At 33.9% G+C, this 17,632-nt stretch overlaps 1 protein-coding gene across 3 annotated transcripts in view; it reads right to left on the reverse strand.

Annotated features, from left to right (window-relative positions):
- Positions 1 to 17,632, reverse strand: part of LOC123528859 (E3 ubiquitin-protein ligase TRIM9-like) — a 142,750-nt gene that overhangs the window by 51,608 nt on the left and 73,510 nt on the right. For all 3 annotated transcript variants that reach the window (XM_053518589.1, XM_053518591.1, XM_053518595.1), the window contains exons 4-6: positions 13,912 to 14,068; positions 4,393 to 4,532; positions 334 to 472 (exon numbers count right to left, since the gene is read on the reverse strand). In XM_053518589.1, the coding sequence (XP_053374564.1) occupies positions 334 to 472; positions 4,393 to 4,532; positions 13,912 to 14,068 (436 nt within the window). The remainder of the gene's footprint in view (positions 1 to 333; positions 473 to 4,392; positions 4,533 to 13,911; positions 14,069 to 17,632) is intronic.

A 17,632-nucleotide genomic window follows, 5' to 3' on the forward strand; every position in this document is an offset into this window, starting at 1 on the left:
TGCATTCTACTGCATTACTTCTCCTCTAACAGTAAACTTTAAAGAATGCTAGAAAGCAGATTGAGGATTATCCGAATTTATGATATTTGCTTCCTACCAAGCTAAACAAGGAATAGACAGACGGATATAATGTATAGATTTTGAAAGGTTACAGTACCCTTAGTATTTAAACAAGTTTTTTTGCTTCAGATGAAAAGTGCTTGATAAAGAGTATGGAATTGTCTTTCATAATTGCCTCTACATTAGGGCCTCTTGTGTTGCTCTAAATAATGGCCTCTCCTGTAGGTCAGATGTTGGGTCTCAAGGATATCTGTGAAAATTAGGATAAATTACCTTCCGCTGTTTGTAGACTCACTAAGTCGCTGTATTCACTCTCACCAGCATGATTCTGTCCTTTTACACGTGCATTGTAGATACTGTTAAAATGAAGGCCATCTACTGTACACATCATTTCTGGACCAATATACACCACCTGAAAATATCAAACAAACACATTGTTTTCTGGACCAATATACATCACCTGAAAATATCAAACAAACACATTGTTTTCTGGACCAATAAATCAATTACATTGCTTCTGAAAATACATCAACTGTATGTATAGTTTCTGGACCAGATATATAGTACCTGAAATCATCAAACATGTTCACTGTTGCTGGACCAATATATACTACCTGAAATCAAATCAAACATGTTCACTGTTGCTGGACCAAAATACCTTACCAGAAATTATAAGAAACGCATACATAGTTAACATGTACTCTGCTTGACCAATATGCACTACCTGAAATAACATCAAACATAATTATACATTGTTTCATTAAATTGTTTCTGCACCAATATCTGGACTAATATACACAACCTAAAAATGATTATCAAACATATACATTGCTTCTGAATCAAAACGCATTACCTGGAATTAAACAGTACAGTTCTTAGGAACCTGAATACACACAATGCATCAAAGTGAAACTGTCTTCTTCTTGTTGTAAAAAGCAATGGTTGAATGCAAAAAAAAATTCAAGTACAAAAACAAAGATGAAATCTGTCAATTTGTCTTTTCCTGAAACCCATTTTGTCAGTTAATGATGCTGCATTACTCTAACTGAGCTATTTCATTTAAATTTGAACAATTTGGTTCCTAATTAAATTTCACGCTAATAACCAAAATTCAAATATTGCATTAAACATGCAATTAGACTGAACGGGGAAAAACAAGCCTAGCTAAAAGCGTTTTCATGGCATCAAGTCTTTTTGTAATTGCTTTAATTCTTTGCTCTAAAAGTGTCCGAATCTCAACAAATATATAATATTCTAGACTGTATTGTTGTGCAATGCAGAGAGTGCATTTTCTCGAGAAAAGAACAAAGATTTCAACTCAATCAATAGTCCCTTGTCCCTTAACAGATTTTAAGAATTGGCGATAAATTTGGATAATGTCCTCATAGAACTGAGTGAGTGACAGTCATTTAGATTACGATTTGTCCTTCAGGTGGTTGAAGCGTGGAGAAATTTCATTAACTAACATGTGACTCACTCTCCCCTCACTTCAGAAATCCTCGAAAAACAATTTGTCACCAAACAAAGGGCCCGGTCATCAGAGAGGCATTATGGGTAATGTATTAGTCAAACAGTTCCTTGAGAAATACTGAGCAACAGTGACAGCGTTATTTCCTGTGACATTCCTCTTGTTCATTGAACTTAGGGCCAGTATGCTCTAAGTCACATGGTTATTCAGTGTCACATAGGCCCTGTTCAGAACAAATGTTGGTTTTTGTAGGGAACTCTGGGATGCTGGGATCTAAATCGTGTTTGCCTTCCAATTTAAAATGGATTAACTGACAGTTGTGAGCCTTATGTCAACTCCCAAAACTGAGTCAGTGGTTTTAGCCTTAATGGATTTTTGAGAAAAATTAATTCAATATTCCATGTTATGATCAACTGGTGTTAAATGATGCTGAAGGAATGCCAGTAGCTATGTGGTAGAGGCAAACACTTTCATTCCTTTACACTCGCCAAAAAACCCCAAAAATTTCGAAATGAAAAGAATCACTTTAAATCAATATGCCTCCTGCACTTCATCATAATCATTAAGTTAAAGAATAGTTTCCATGGTATAAAATACATGAGTTTTATCTTATTTTTCCAGCTGTCATTGATTTAATTTCTACTTATATGGAACCTGTTACATACCAAGACAATCTGGGTAATTCAATATCCGATATTTCATAGACTATATTTGGTAATATCTTTTATGCGGGATCTTTAATTACAATTTTCCCAATGTAACATGGTATTGACCACCACAATCTGATTCAACTTTAGCGCCACTGATGATCTCCTAGACGCCCAATTGTCTGCCAATTCTGCAATATAACGTCCATTTTCATTCTCGAACGGTAATGTCTTGATTGGTGCTGGTCAGTAACAATGAGAAAAGTCACATGATCAGAACAGATTTCTGCCGTTATCTTCGTATCGTTACATCTTTGTCCTGGTAGATAGTGAAAACCAATTACGTCCTGTGACAGGATATTGCCACACTGATATGTATCTCAGCTAACAGAGTGTCGTCTTTAGGACATTTTATGTCGAAGTGCTTCTCTTGTGAAAGTGTTTTTCTGTTGTTGCTTTTTTGTTGTTGGTTTAAAGGATTTCTGTTTTTGTTCCACTATAAACTGTGAGAAATGCGAGCTGACTAACATTTCGAAGATTAAATATTCATTCTCTGTTAAGTCGGAACTCCACATATATTTACCTGCATAGACCAAAGATTGTTTACGGTTCTTGGTTCTTTGAAAAAAAAAAAACTTAATGTATTTAGTAGGGACAAGTCTGATAAAATATTAACAGAACAGTTAACACTTAAAAGAACAGTTTGAAATGTTACTACAGTCAACAGTATTTGCCAGAAATGTCTCATTTCTGATTAAAATGTACTGTATTATGTTTGGCAGCCAGTTTTGGTCAGTAGAAGAGATAGAGAAAGGGGATAATAAAACTAACCTCATTTATTGTTACAGTGCAGCTATGATTAAATCCTAAGGGGTCATTCTTTAACAATGGATGCAGATAATTACCATATATAAACAGACTTTCCGCTAGACATAGACAGATTGGTTAGTCTGACCTCCATTTACAGGCGCAATATTTAGCCAATAGTACCATTGTTCATTGTCAGAACTAATAATTATATATCTTATTGAATCATCAAATACTGGCCTTAAAGATACTATAACTAAGCTGGTCAGTCACTAAAACTTCTCAGATATTCTAAGATATTTTGAATATTTGTTGAATAGAGCTTGCAATTTATCAGACGCCACTATATATACTTTGAAGTACTTCTTTGTTCTATCCATAAAATCATGCGTCACACTTGACACACTGCTATCCTACATTTTAATCATATCCATCACCCACAACATAAAATAAATTCAAAGTATTTTAAAGGGAATTAGAGATTATATATTATTAATTATAACAACTCTCCAAGAAAAGTATGAACAATCCTATGAATATAATTTACACAAAGTACTTCACACTCAACATAATTTTTTATACAGCTTCAACTAAATTCAACATCAGCTATTTAGGAAAGATTATGTTAGGATTTCTTAACTCATTTAAAGAAGTGAAAGAATTTTCAAAATTGGCTAAAAATTAGAAAGTTATGAACATTTTAATATTTTATCAAAATGGCAGCCATTTTGTTTCCATGGCAACATTTAAACAAATGACAGTTTTACTAAATTTCTAGATAAATATCTGAACTGTAAAATCATTTCTCTACTTTTTCCAGCTATAATGAAAGAAATTACCATGTTTTCCATCTTACACATAGGAAAGTAATCTATTTAAAAGGTTATTTGCTAAATAAACAATTCAGCAGTGTGTAAATGACATCATAAACACTCTAAAATGGCTGACTCCATAATCAGCCATTTTCTTCTATTTCAAACAGCCATATCTTTTTCAAATTAGTGGTCTTGATTTTAAAAATTTCTTTCAGCATTATGACAGGCTTGTGGATGACTTTTGTATAAAATTGAGCCAGACATTCCTTTTCCCTTAAGATGTTGATTTATAGTAATATCTACAATACAGTTGATTTATCGGGACATTACATTTTTTTGCCTAATGTGGGGGAAAAAAGATGAAATTAGTCTGGAAGATAAAAGGTAAGGATAAGGTAACTTAGTTTGAAACCACAGTAAAATATGACTGCTGCTCTTTTGAATTTTTCATTTAGTAAATCGCTTCTCTTTAAGCTGGTTTCCATGACGAGGGATTTCCAATTAATACAAGGTCTAAATTTTGTAAGAATTAAAATTACACCCACAAGGCAATGCCAATCTTGCAGCAACCAGCCATCAAAGGCTTTGTTCTTACCCTGAAATCGCCACCATTGCCGTCATCTAATTCTAACGTATAGGCATCAACAACACTTCCTGGATATGGCTGCCATGCAATTGTGACACTGTTGTTCTCTGCACTGCAATCTTCAGGTAGGATTGTTGGTTGACCAGGAGCTGAAATAGTTATATATACACATTCATTTATATATTGTTTAACTGAATGTAAGAAACAGTGCAAAACAAGTCAACATTTTGTGTCATTAAACATTTATTAGGATGACAATATTAATTTAAGGTAAGATTATAATTACGAAAATTCAACTAAAATCTCTCATCCATCTGCCTCATCCTGCCACAAGGCATGTGACTTATCAAATACATACAGCACTTTTAACATGCAACACAAGAATATAGATCAACAAGAGCTGTCCGTAAGACAGCCAAGCTCGACTATTCGAAATATTGACCCAGAAGCAGGAAAATATTACCCAAAAAAGTTAAATATCAAAAGAGTTTTAAGTTCAAAAGGGGGAATAATTTGACCAAAATGCATATCAGTTATGGGACTTGCTGCTATCAACTAGTTTTATAACCCCGAAGGCACATGAGAAGTTTCAATTCAATATCTGCATTAGTTTTGGAGATAGTAACTTGCATGTAAAACTTTAACCAGAATTTTCAAAGTCCAAAAGGGGGCATAATTTGCCCAAAATACATGCCAGAGTTTTGGGACTTGATCCAGTGAGGTTAGTAATTGATCTAGAAAAAGAAAAAATAAGTTTCAAATCTATATGCCTTTTAGTAATAGCTGTATGTACTTGCACGCAAAACTTCAACCAGAATTTTCTAAGTCCAAAAGGGGGCATAATTTGGCCAAAATGAAAGTCAGAGTTATGGGACTTGCTGCTATCAACTAGTTTTATAACCCCGAAGACACATGTGAAGTTTCAAATCAATATCTGCATTAGTTTTGGAGATAGTAACTTGCATGTAAAACTTTAACCAAAATTTTCTAAGTCTAAAAGGGGGCATAATTTGCTCAAATAACATGTCAGAGTTATGGGACTTGACCCAGTGAGGTTGGTAATTGATCTAGAAAAAGAAAAAATAAGTTTTAAATCTATATGCCTTTTAGAAATAGTTGTATGTACTTGCACGCAAAACTTTAACCAGAATTTTCTAAGTCCAAAAGGGGGCATAATTTGGCCAAAATGAAAGTCAGAGTTATGGGACTTGCTGCTATCAACTAGTTTTATAACCCCGAAGACACATGTGAAGTTTCAAATCAATATCTGCATTAGTTTTGGAGATAGTAACTTGCATGTAAAACTTTAACCAAAATTTTCTAAGTCCAAAAGGGGGCATAATTTGCTCAAAATACATGTCAGAGTTATGGGACTTGACCCAGAGAGGTTGGTAATTGACCTAGAAAAAGAAGAAATAAGTTTCAAAGCTATATGCCTTTCACTGATGGCTGTATGTACTTGCATGCAAAAACTTAACCAAGGTGTGACGCCGACGCCGACGCCGACGCCGACGCCGACGCCAGGGTGAGTAGAATAGCTAGACGTCGAGCTAAAAACAGAATCACTAACTACGGTCAGAGTTCATTGAAAACAAGTATTTCTTACATTTTAACAAAAAAGAAAAAGAAAAAAAAACACAGCAGAAAAACGACAAAAACTGTTAACGCAACACAGCATATTGATCGCATACCATAAAATATTCAGTGATAAAATACGGCAAATAAAGATGTTCTAGCAAAGAACTGTGATCCAATTTTCTCAGAAAACTGACACAAAATACTTTGACTCTCCATCAAAATATCTGATATTACTAAAACAAATATGGCTGGAATCCCTCATTAGAAAAAAAGGATGGAAAATAACTGATACAGGCATCAAAATTGTTTGCAAACTTGACAGGCTTGTCAGACATGAGACTATCTCGCCATGTTTGGGGGCCAACAATAAATGATTATTATCTCAAAATAAAATCTAATAGAGGCCATAAAACCTATTTGATGGTTTCCTGCTTGCAATAATAATGCCACCTTCGTCTTACTGTTTTAAACCTTTCTTGCTCGTTTTCATGGCAGAAGATTATACGTTTTGTAGGGAATTCCTGCAAATAATTCTCCTAATCTCAGCTTCATTACAGTAACATAAGATGCACAAAATTGCTACATAGAAATATAAAAAAAATTACTAACTCATGCAAAAAAGGGGAGAAATATGGCACCAAACCTCTGAGGAGATACTAAATTTAATTTCACAGAGTTACTAATAGCCCCAAATGAAATGACTTGCTTATATTTCCTCCCCTATTTTTTCAGGAACAACTGTTCTTTATTAACCTTCAAACACTGGGCAACAATAAAACATTAATTGATGGTTTCTTGCCTTATGACCTCTCTAAATCATTGTTTTACCTTTCCAATTACCTCCCTCAATTCATAACCTTAATGAGAAAGGCATGCCAATAATTGGGGATAGTACCGATTTACAAAATCCTAGGTACACATCAAATAACGCTCACACTCATTACCAAACATTAAAAAGACACATCAAAGGCATCATCTCAAACTTGATTATGATTTTATAATAAAAGTAAATTATGTAAATATTTCCCCTTTTACCGGGTTCCATCTATCCCAAGGTAGTCTTTTGCTGAGCTCGTAAACTGTAAGATGTTTATTTTCTTCAAAACTTGTAAGTTTTTCTGGGCATGATGCAGAGGATGACATCAAACACAATTATGTATTTTAAGAAATTAATATGCATTGAAAACTTCTGACAGACATCTAAAGCCATGGGAATAAAAGCATTTTCTATGGGTATTTCATTGGCAAATATATAGGAGCATCAGCAATTTCTAATGGGTATTTCGCTGGCAAAGATATGGGAACATAAGTACCAGGCATTTTGTATGGGTAATTCACTTGCAATTTTTAGACATAGAAACATCAGATATAATCTAGGGGAATTTTACTGGAAAAGACATGGGAACATAATTCACTGGCAAAGATATGTAAATATCAGCATTTACTATGGGTATTTTATTGGCAAAGATATGGGAACATCAGAATTTTATAAGAGTATTCCATTGGAAAAGATATATACTGGCAATATCATTCACTGGCAAAGATATGATTGGTATCCCACTGGCAAAGATATGGGAACATCAGCATTATCTATTGGTATCCCACTGGCAAAGATATGGGAACATCAGCATTTTCTATGGGTATTTCATTGGCAAAGAGAAACAGGAACATCAGCAATTTCTATGAATATTTCATTTCCAAAGATATGGGAACATCAGCAATTTTTATGGATATTTCATAGGCAAAGATACAGGAATATCAGCATTTTCTATGGGTATTTCAATAGAAAAGACATGGGAACATCATTGAATGGCAAGATATGGAAATATCATAATTTTCTAAGGGCAGTTCATTGACAAAGCTATGAGAACATCAGCATTTCCTATGAGCATTCCACTGGAAAAGATAATGGCAACATCATTCATTGACAAAGATATGGGAACATCAGCATTTTCTATGAGCATTCCACTGGCAAAGATATGGGAACATCAGCATATTCTATGAGCATTCCACTGGAAAAGATAATGGCAACATCATTCATTGACAAAGAGAAGGGAACATCAGCATTTTCTATGAGCATTCCACTGGAAAAGATAATGGCAACATCATTCACTGACAAAGATATGGGAACATCTGCATTTTCTATGAGCATTCCACTGGAAAAGATACGGGAACATCAGCATTTTCTATGAGCATTCCACTGGAAAAGATAATGGCAACATCATTCATTGACAAAGATAAGGGAACATCAGCATTTTCTATGAGCATTCCACTGGAAAAGATAATGGCAACATCATTCATTGACAAAGATAAGGGAACATCAGCATTTTCTATGAGCATTCCACTGGAAAAGATAATGGCAACATCATTCATTGACAAAGATATGGGAACATCTGCATTTTCTATGAGCATTCCACTGGAAAAGATAATGGCAACATCATTCACTGACAAAGATATGGGAACATCAGCATTTTCTATGAGCATTCCACTGGAAAAGATAATGGCAACATCATTCACTGACAAAGATATGGGAACATCAGCATTTTCTATGAGCATTCCACTGGAAAAGATTATGGCAACATCATTTATTGACAAAGATAGCATCAGCATTTTCTAAGAGGATTCCACTGGAAAAGATAATGGCAACATCATTCATTGACAAAGATATGGGAACATCAGCATTTTCTATGAGCATTCCACTGGAAAAGATAATGGCAACATCATTCACTGACAAAGATATGGGAACATCAGCATTTTCTATGAGCATTCCACTGGAAAAGATACAATGAATATCAGCACTTTCTATAGGTATTTCATTGGCAAAGATATAGGAATCTGTGCATTTTCTATGGGTATTTCATTCCTTAGATTAATTATCCATTCCAGACAAGGAAAAAAGCAATGCCTCCGGGACTTAAGGATATTTCGACCTGAAAAAATTGATATCAACCCAAGGTACGACCTGAAGTTTATACCACTTTTCTCAGGTTGATAAATCTTCATACTGATCAAACATAAAAGGCAGCATTTTTTTGAATTTTCAAATTCAAGCACTCCAAAGTTACTTGAGAATACAGTAATTCATATCTAAATATGTACAGTTTCTGCATGGTCACTTTTTCCAGCTGTTTGGTCTTAAATTTTTGTACAATGTTACAACATTTAAATAAAGATTTAAAAATAAACTATAATAGACTGAGCTTTATTCACAATTCACAACATATGTTTATTGGTATCAAAGTTTTACTACAGTAAAAGATCATTAGAGAATTCAATTTAATAACACTAAATTGTGTGTATTAAAGACATTACTAAAATTTAGGGCTTTCGGAACATTAAGACAAAATACTCGTTAACAACATACTTAATGTGAAATGTCTTTGTTTATGGGTTCTTTGTTTTGTAAAATAAAAAAAAACAATTATAATATTACTTATTCATGAATGTTTTCATTCCAGTCATACAATGGTGTTACATAACATGATTCATTTCAAATCTTAAGCAATAACAATAAATCTTCTATTTTTAGTCCAAAATCATTGAAATAAAGCATCTAAAAACAATAAACTGCAACAGAAAATCATAACAAAAACTAATGAAGACTATAAAATAAACACATATAAAGACTGACAAATGACATTAAAAGCTTACGGCAAGCCATCACTTACCTATTATGCCATCTGTGACGCAAGATAGAATAAATTTCTTGTTATAATGAGATTAAAAAAGTAATAAGTTGCAATGATGGCTATTTATTACCATAGAAATATGCCAGGCTGGATATTTATCAGCTGTTCTTTATGTTGCCTGATTTTATGAGAACTTCTAAACAATTAGTTTTAACTAGAATTTGTCTGTAGGACACAGGGTGTGCCCCCCACTGGTACATTTGTCACAAATAAGGGGCGATAATTCAAACGTTTGCAGCCTTAAGGGGGTAATATAGCCTAAACTATCATTTTATGAAAAGGATTCAGTATTCTAGGCCATATACTTTTTGAGCTATGAGCATCACAAACAAAAAATCCACTACTTTGGCTATTTCAAGGGCCGTAACTCTGTAATAAGCACTAAAGTTCTCAAGAAGAATGCCAAGTGTGCAAGGTCACATCATGATAAAGACTGAAGCAAAGTTTCATGAATTTACATCAAATACTTTTTGAGCTAGGCATGTTTGTTTGTTTGTTTTGGGTTTAACGCCGTTTTTCAACAGTATTTCAGTCATGTAACGGCGGGCAGTTAACCTAACCAGTGTTCCTGGATTCTGTACCAGTACAAACCTGTTCTCCGCAAGTATGAGCTAGGCATGATATTAGGCGAAAATGTGCATTTTTGACTATTTCAGGGGCCATAACTTAAACAAGAGCTGTCAGTGGACAGCGCGCTCGACTATTCTCAGTGCTTGATAGTATAAAATAAGCTATGAGTAAAACTTTAACATTACAATAAGCATATTCTAAGTCGAAAAGGGGCCATAATTCAGTCAAAATGCTTGATAGAGTTGCCTTCTCCTTTTAACAGACTGGGGTCATGATGGTAAACAAGTATGCAAAATATGAAAGCAATATCTCAATGGACTTTGAAAATATTTGGGGTGGTACGCAAACTTTAACATTACAATAAGCATATTCTAAGTCGAAAAGGGGCTATAATTCAGTCAAAATGCTTGATAGAGTTGTCTGCTCCTGTTTACAGAATGGGGTTATGATGGTAAACAAGTACGCAAAATATGAAAGCGATATCTCAATGGACTTTGAAAATATTTGGGGTGGTACGCTAACGCTCACGCCGACGCCAGGGCGAGTAGGATAGCTCCCCTATTATTCGAATAGTTGAGCTAAAAATAGGGGGTGGAGCCTGCCAAAAAATAAGAGGTGCACAAGTTTATATCATGATAAAGACTTATGCAAGTTTCATCCATTTATATTATATACTTTTTGACAAAAAATAGGAGGTGCGCAAGGTTATATTATGATAAAGACTCATGCAAGGTTTCATCCATTTATATGAAATACTTTTTGAGTAAGACGCGTCACAAGGTGAAAATGTGCATTTTTAACTAATTCAGGGGCCATAACTCTGAAAATAGGGGGCGAAGTCAGATGAAAAATAGGAGGTGCGCAAGTTCATATCATGATTAAGACTAATGGTTTAATCGATTCTCATTAAATACTTTTTGAGCTAGGTGTGTCACAAGGTGAAAATGTGCATTTTTGACTATTTCTGGGGCCATAACTCTGGAAATCGGAGGGCGGAGCCAGACGAAAAATAGGTGGTGCGCAAGTTCATATCATGATAAAGACTCATGCAAGGTTTCATCAATTTAAATCAAATACTTTTTTAGCTAGGCGCGTCACGCACTTCGGACGGATGCACGCACAGAGGCACGGACAAGACCAAATCTATATGCCCCCACCACTCATGGGGGAGCGGGGGGCACAAAAAGTCATAATAACGAAAGAAAAAAAGAAAGAAGCAATCAGAAGCCTGCAATAGAAAAGGAGCTTTTTCTACTGTTTTATTGCTGTATGTTAAACTCATTTTGTAACACCTACAGTTGCATCACTAAATAAAATCTAAATTCCACCTGATCACACAAGCTTCTCTCTTTTAAGTGGTTTCTAGCTGAACATCCATCTTTACTTCCTGATAATGCTGTGGAACATAATGTAACTGCTCTTATATCACTGGTTAACCTTACAAATTCTTGCCTACAGGTTCTAAAACATAAATCTTTTTTGATGGAAATAGCAAAAAGTTTTTTTATTTTACACAGCAAAAGTTCTTTTATGTTTAATGGAAAATTGACTTGCAAAATGTGCTAGCTTTTTGTGCTGTAAGCCAGATGCAGGAATCAAATAAAAACTAACTGAGAAGCCGACAGGACACTTTCGCAAGCTGGGATAAACCATTCTTTCTAAAAAATATTGTTGTGAATCCCCACTGTGAGGAAAACTTAAAAAGTACTTTCCATGGTTTTGAATATTTTTCCATTCTTTGTGTGTTGAAAATATTTTCTTTTGATCTATTAGTTTGTCCACATATTTCATTGCAGACTATATGTTATCAAGCTTTATACAGGAAAATTTGTGCTCTTAAAAAATCTCTTTAAGATATTATGGCACATAGATGGGAGAGAGAAAAGGATGCCAGGAACTATGTTACCGTGGCACACAGATGTAGATAGAATGGTTGCCAGGCCATATTTCATTGAAATTACGTTACTACAGCACCCAAACATAATTCACATAATTCACTGGGATTATCTTACAGTGGCACCAACTGCAGACAGGAAGTGCCTGTTGAGCTGTGCCATACAATTCATGTTGGCCCATTAGAACAATTAAACGTATTTATAACTCACCTGGGTTCTACAGATTGTCCAGAAAAACTACAATGACATCATAATCTAGGCAGATATGATATGGAAGTCACTTTTATCATTTTTTGTCTTGTTTATTTCAGAAGTTCAAGCAATTTTTTTCTTTTCCAATTATATTCTTAAAATATCACAAACTTGTATACCAAATCTGTTGGCACTATTTAACATTAAGACTTTAGTCATCTCAATTAACGTCTCAGCACTGCAGTGTGATTTCATGGAATTGAAATCATACTTCAATAAACCTCGTATAATTTTACAATTATAAAAGAATATTTTGATGTAAATGTTGCAGAAAAGAAAGAAGTTAAAAATGACTGTTCAGTGCCCCAATTGTTTCAGCGTGCAGCAAGATTGCGATTGGAACCATCGCAACCATTATTTAAGCTTGCGCAAACTAATTTGCACACTTCCTGCAACCTATTTAAAATCTTGCAAGCTTGTATGGTTGCGCATGCTTGCAATTGGAACCCTAGCGATCTTAATTGCGACCTTGCAAGTTTGCGCAATCATAATAATATTGCAAGCTTGTGCACACTTATATGGGTGTGGACAAAAACACTTGTGAGTCTCCCACAACCTTGTTATGACTGCGCAAGCTTGCAACACTATCTTCCTCAACCTTTTATTACATGACTGTAAGCTTGCGCAAGCTTATGGCAAACTTCTCACATGCTTGATGTATTTTGGTTTGGGGTATATGCCATGGATACTGACAGAATGCATTTTACAAAATTTGTCAGTTGCTTAAATATGCAAGAGCATCATAAGCTTTCGTTGTGATGGTATTTTAATCTTTGTTATTTAATATCTACAGCAGATTATTACTTATACATATCAGAATAAATGATACTTTATTCAATACTGTTATGGATAAGAAATTGCCATAATCATTATGGGATATTACGAAGAAATGATTTGATTTTTGTGCCAAGTCCGAAATTTGAATTGATAATTTTCTTATCGCTTCTGCCTGATTAGAAGCAGGCGAATAACCAATCAATGTTTTGACGTAGAAATATATATCGGCAGGAAGTGATATCCAACGTACTTTCCTAACAGCACATTCTAAAATTCCTACTGAGTCTGGTATCGATGCCAGTTTATGTTTTATATCCTATGTTTGTTATTAATAAGGTTCAGGAAGATTATGATGGAAACCATTCACTACCATCAGGTACAAATTGTTGAATGAAACCAACCACTACCACCTGTAATCTGCTTGATTATTTTGTAAGCAAAGTGGTGGCCTGTGAGGATGATAGAATAATGTTCCCCACCACTTGACCTATTGAGAGCTGTAGAACAGACTTTCTCAGCTGGTGTACCAGGTTGCTCTGATCTTCATGTCCAATACTGACACTTACTGTTTCAAATAAATCTTTATCTTTTATAAAAGTCAGTGGTAGATCTTCATCTTAAACATTCCAGATCACTTTGATAAGCCCATATCTTAAGTAAGATTATAATGCCATGACAAACCTGGTCAATTTAGTCATCACTGCTATTCTAAATTTGTCTAAGTTCACCTACCTCATAACTGAATTAGCATATCTAAAAATTCTCACCTTTCATTTGGAAGAAATTCATTGTTTGTATGGCATGCACAACGGGTGTGTTGTCCAGAGTGAGTTCGAATTCTGGCGACACACGTGGTACCAGTTCTATTTCCTTGAAGAAATTCTGGTCAACTGTTGTCACACGATTTAATAATGAACTTGAGATCTGAAATTATACAAACAGATAAAACATAAAGGACTAGCTTAATTAGAACATTTTGAGCCACAGTAAAAAATACATTAAAACAAATCTATACAAAAATAATGTGTGCCAAGATGCACAGATGAAGGCACTCGTAGCATTGTTGAACAGCTTTTAGACAGAGTTGCACTATCAAGAGAAAATCTATCCATGACAAAAACTGTCTCAATTTAATGGCTATAGATGGCTTCTGGAAATACCAGCAAACTATATGCAAGAAAAACCTCTAATAGAGTTTTAACATTTTCATACTATTAATGAAAGTCTTTGGGCATGCATTGTAAATTTCATTTTAATGATGACTGGATATATTTTTTTTGAAGTATTAGAAACTATCTCTCTTTGTATCACATTAGTTCAGGGAACATGATTATATATTACAGTGTACTGATATTCTACAGAACATCAGTTTTGAAAAACCTATTAAAGTGTTGTTGTTATTTAAGATGAGCTGAGACTGCAGATTTCTCTGTTCCCTGCGGTAACGATTGCAGAAAGATAAAGTCAAAATCCATTAGTGTGCAAAATCACATCTTCCAGTGTAAGATTTCATCCACTCAAGTTTTAAGATTTTTTCCCAGTGACTGATTTCCATCACTTTTAGCATGCTGTCGAATAATCACTGCATAAAATTTCGCTGCTGGGACCAAAGACACTAACAGTATTTCAAATTTTAAAGATGTAAAAGAAACTGTACTTGTATTTGTGCTAAATGTATTTATAGTTTCACAGAATCTGAGAGCCTTCTGTGACAACTCAGGCACAAGAATTTGGTAAGAGCTAAAACCTACTTAATATGTACTTTTTACAGCAGAGCAAATCAATGTTTCTAATAAAGGAAATAAACACAGCTTTATAATGAAATTGTATGACCTTTGGGTATAACTTTATTGGTTTGGGCCTCATAAATTTTGTTTCTGCATTATTGCTTATCTAGACTGTTAAACATTGTCTTTCAGAACAAAAAAAGTCTATAAGCTGATTTCTAAGACAGTTTTTAACGAGCATAGTGCGGAGACAATTCAAACAGACGTGCCAACAACTGCATTAAGTGAACTGCAAAATCGCTAGATGCATCAATGACTTTCTCATTCTCAGATCTAATTATTCAGAGAACACATGAGAAATTCAACTTTTTTATGCCACTGACATGGCAATGAAAAAATACTATAAAAGACAAGACATACAGCCAGGGACTCCCTGGAGAAAATTCACAACCTGGCATGGATAATGTCAAGTGCACTGTTTGTTTTACTGAGTGCCTGTCAGCATGCACCAGGATATAAACATTGATTTCCTATTCAGACTTAGATTAATCACATCAATAAAAAAACATGTGCATAATATTGGTATAAATTTTTGATGTGATGGGATGATCATGACTCCATGGATAATCAGTCTTTTTCATCAGCCTTTAATCTATTTTGATCCATAATCATGATGAAAGGAAGAGTTGGCAGAATTTCTAGCCATATTTGTCTCCTGTCTCCAAGGATATTTGCCCTTAATGTTATTTTTTGCAGTAATATGCACTACTGTCTGCTATTTTAGGGTTTAATAGACACACTTCAGGAAATGTCTAATCTTTATGTCTCTTTGTTAAATGGCTATAAACAGTCCCTTAATTAGTCCATATATCTCTTTTTATACCATCCTCCTGCCAGAACCTCCTATATACCTCAGACCTACAACAGCTGATAACCAGTTTATGCATTAAGCTAATGCTTTGTCTTAAGATCATCTTTCAAATCACTACCCATTTACATTTTATGGACTCTTGATTGTGGACCAAGGGTCAATAAATCAGGGATTGACCACTGGACCATTGGGCAGATGGCATCAGCCATAACTGTATTTATCTGCACATCAGAAAATAAAATTTGAAAATCAGCACATTTATCTGACAGTAAGAAAATGAGATTCAAACATCACTGAGTTATTAGACAGATCAAAGAGATGGTATTATATTTGTTTAACTTTGAACCAGGCTGCATTATTATGAAGACAAACCAGCTGGGAACCAAAGCAAACAGACTGGGCCTCAATCCACACTCTCTTTGATTATACTTCACCTTGATTAACACTGCTGAAAATTGACACCAGTCCCAACATTAATTATTAATTTTCTAAATAGGAAAAAAAGTAATTAACAGTAAAAAGTTAATGGTATATTTTTGGCAGGTCACCTATTCCAGAAGGATGCTATGACCAGACCACTCCCAGATTAAATGAAAAAATGAGCTACTGGTTACTTGTCCCTAATGTCTGAAAAATTAATACATCCCATCAAAACAAAATGAATAAATTAGTTCTTTGCTTGCATTACAGAAAATATTGAAACTTGAAAAAAAAAATATGAGCAAAAACAATACTTTTGCGGCAAGTGATCTGCAAAAAGGTCATAACAGGCAAGGATTTCCAAACAATAACATCTGGCTCATTAATACAAAAACACAAAGATTTTTTTGACACATGAATATCAATATTTGTATAAACTGATATTAATGATTTATTTAAGGTCCATGTTTCGGAGAAAAAAGTCGAACGTCTTCAAATCATAGAAAGAAAGCATTGTTTTACATGAAAATATAACAGCATAAAACATTTATATTATTGTACAAAACCATTGTCAATTTATTCATATATGTATTGAATTCCGGAAAGGGCCTACATGAAGGGGCCACACTTCTGGACAGTCCAGCGCCTTTAAAAACTCACCATTTCTAAAAAGCTGTTACATGTCTTCGTTTGATGCATTTGCAACATCGTGCGAGTGTTTAAACTTTACATAACTAGGTAAAACATCTATTTCTTTACAAATGGCATTCTAATTTAAAAGGGGACAACCATTTGAATTTTAAGACCCCACTCCTTGGACAAACGAAAAACCTATTGCAGTAATTTGTTCAAGATGTGTTCATTACAAAAAATTTGTTGTTTTGTTTTTAACAGCAAAACATTAACTATATTGATGACTTTTTTGACTTACTAAAAAATGTAAATTTCATTAATTTTCATGACTTTTGTGGTCTGGAATGCCCCAATTTTTAAGCAATATATATGACTTTTTTTCGGGTTTTTAAAAATTTTGTTAGAAAAAAAAGACCTGAACAAAAGACTACCCCAAGTCTGTTAATTTTTCTTTTTTTCTGAATTTTGAAAAACCCCTTTTAAAAAGAAATAAAGTGGTTTTTTCTTTTTATTCAAATTTTTTAGTTTTACTTTTGCATTTTTATTTTTTTGGAATATTTAAAAAAAAAAAAAAAAAAAAAAAAAAAAAAAAAAAAAAAAAAAAAATGCAAATTTCAAAAACTATAGCTTCCAAGTTCATTTTTTCCAATCTGACTTGGTTGTGCAACCAAGACAGATAAAGGGAGAAATAAAAAATTTTTATAAATTTGATTTTTCTTGAATTTCACAAAAAATTAAAATTGTCCTTCAAATCTTAAAAACTGTAACATATTTCTTTTTCCACTTTTTCATTTCCTTTGGTGATGTAGGGGTTTTTAATTCCACTTATGCAAAATA

Source organism: Mercenaria mercenaria, chromosome 1 (assembly GCF_021730395.1).
Source record: "Mercenaria mercenaria strain notata chromosome 1, MADL_Memer_1, whole genome shotgun sequence".
NCBI lineage: Eukaryota > Metazoa > Mollusca > Bivalvia > Venerida > Veneridae > Mercenaria > Mercenaria mercenaria.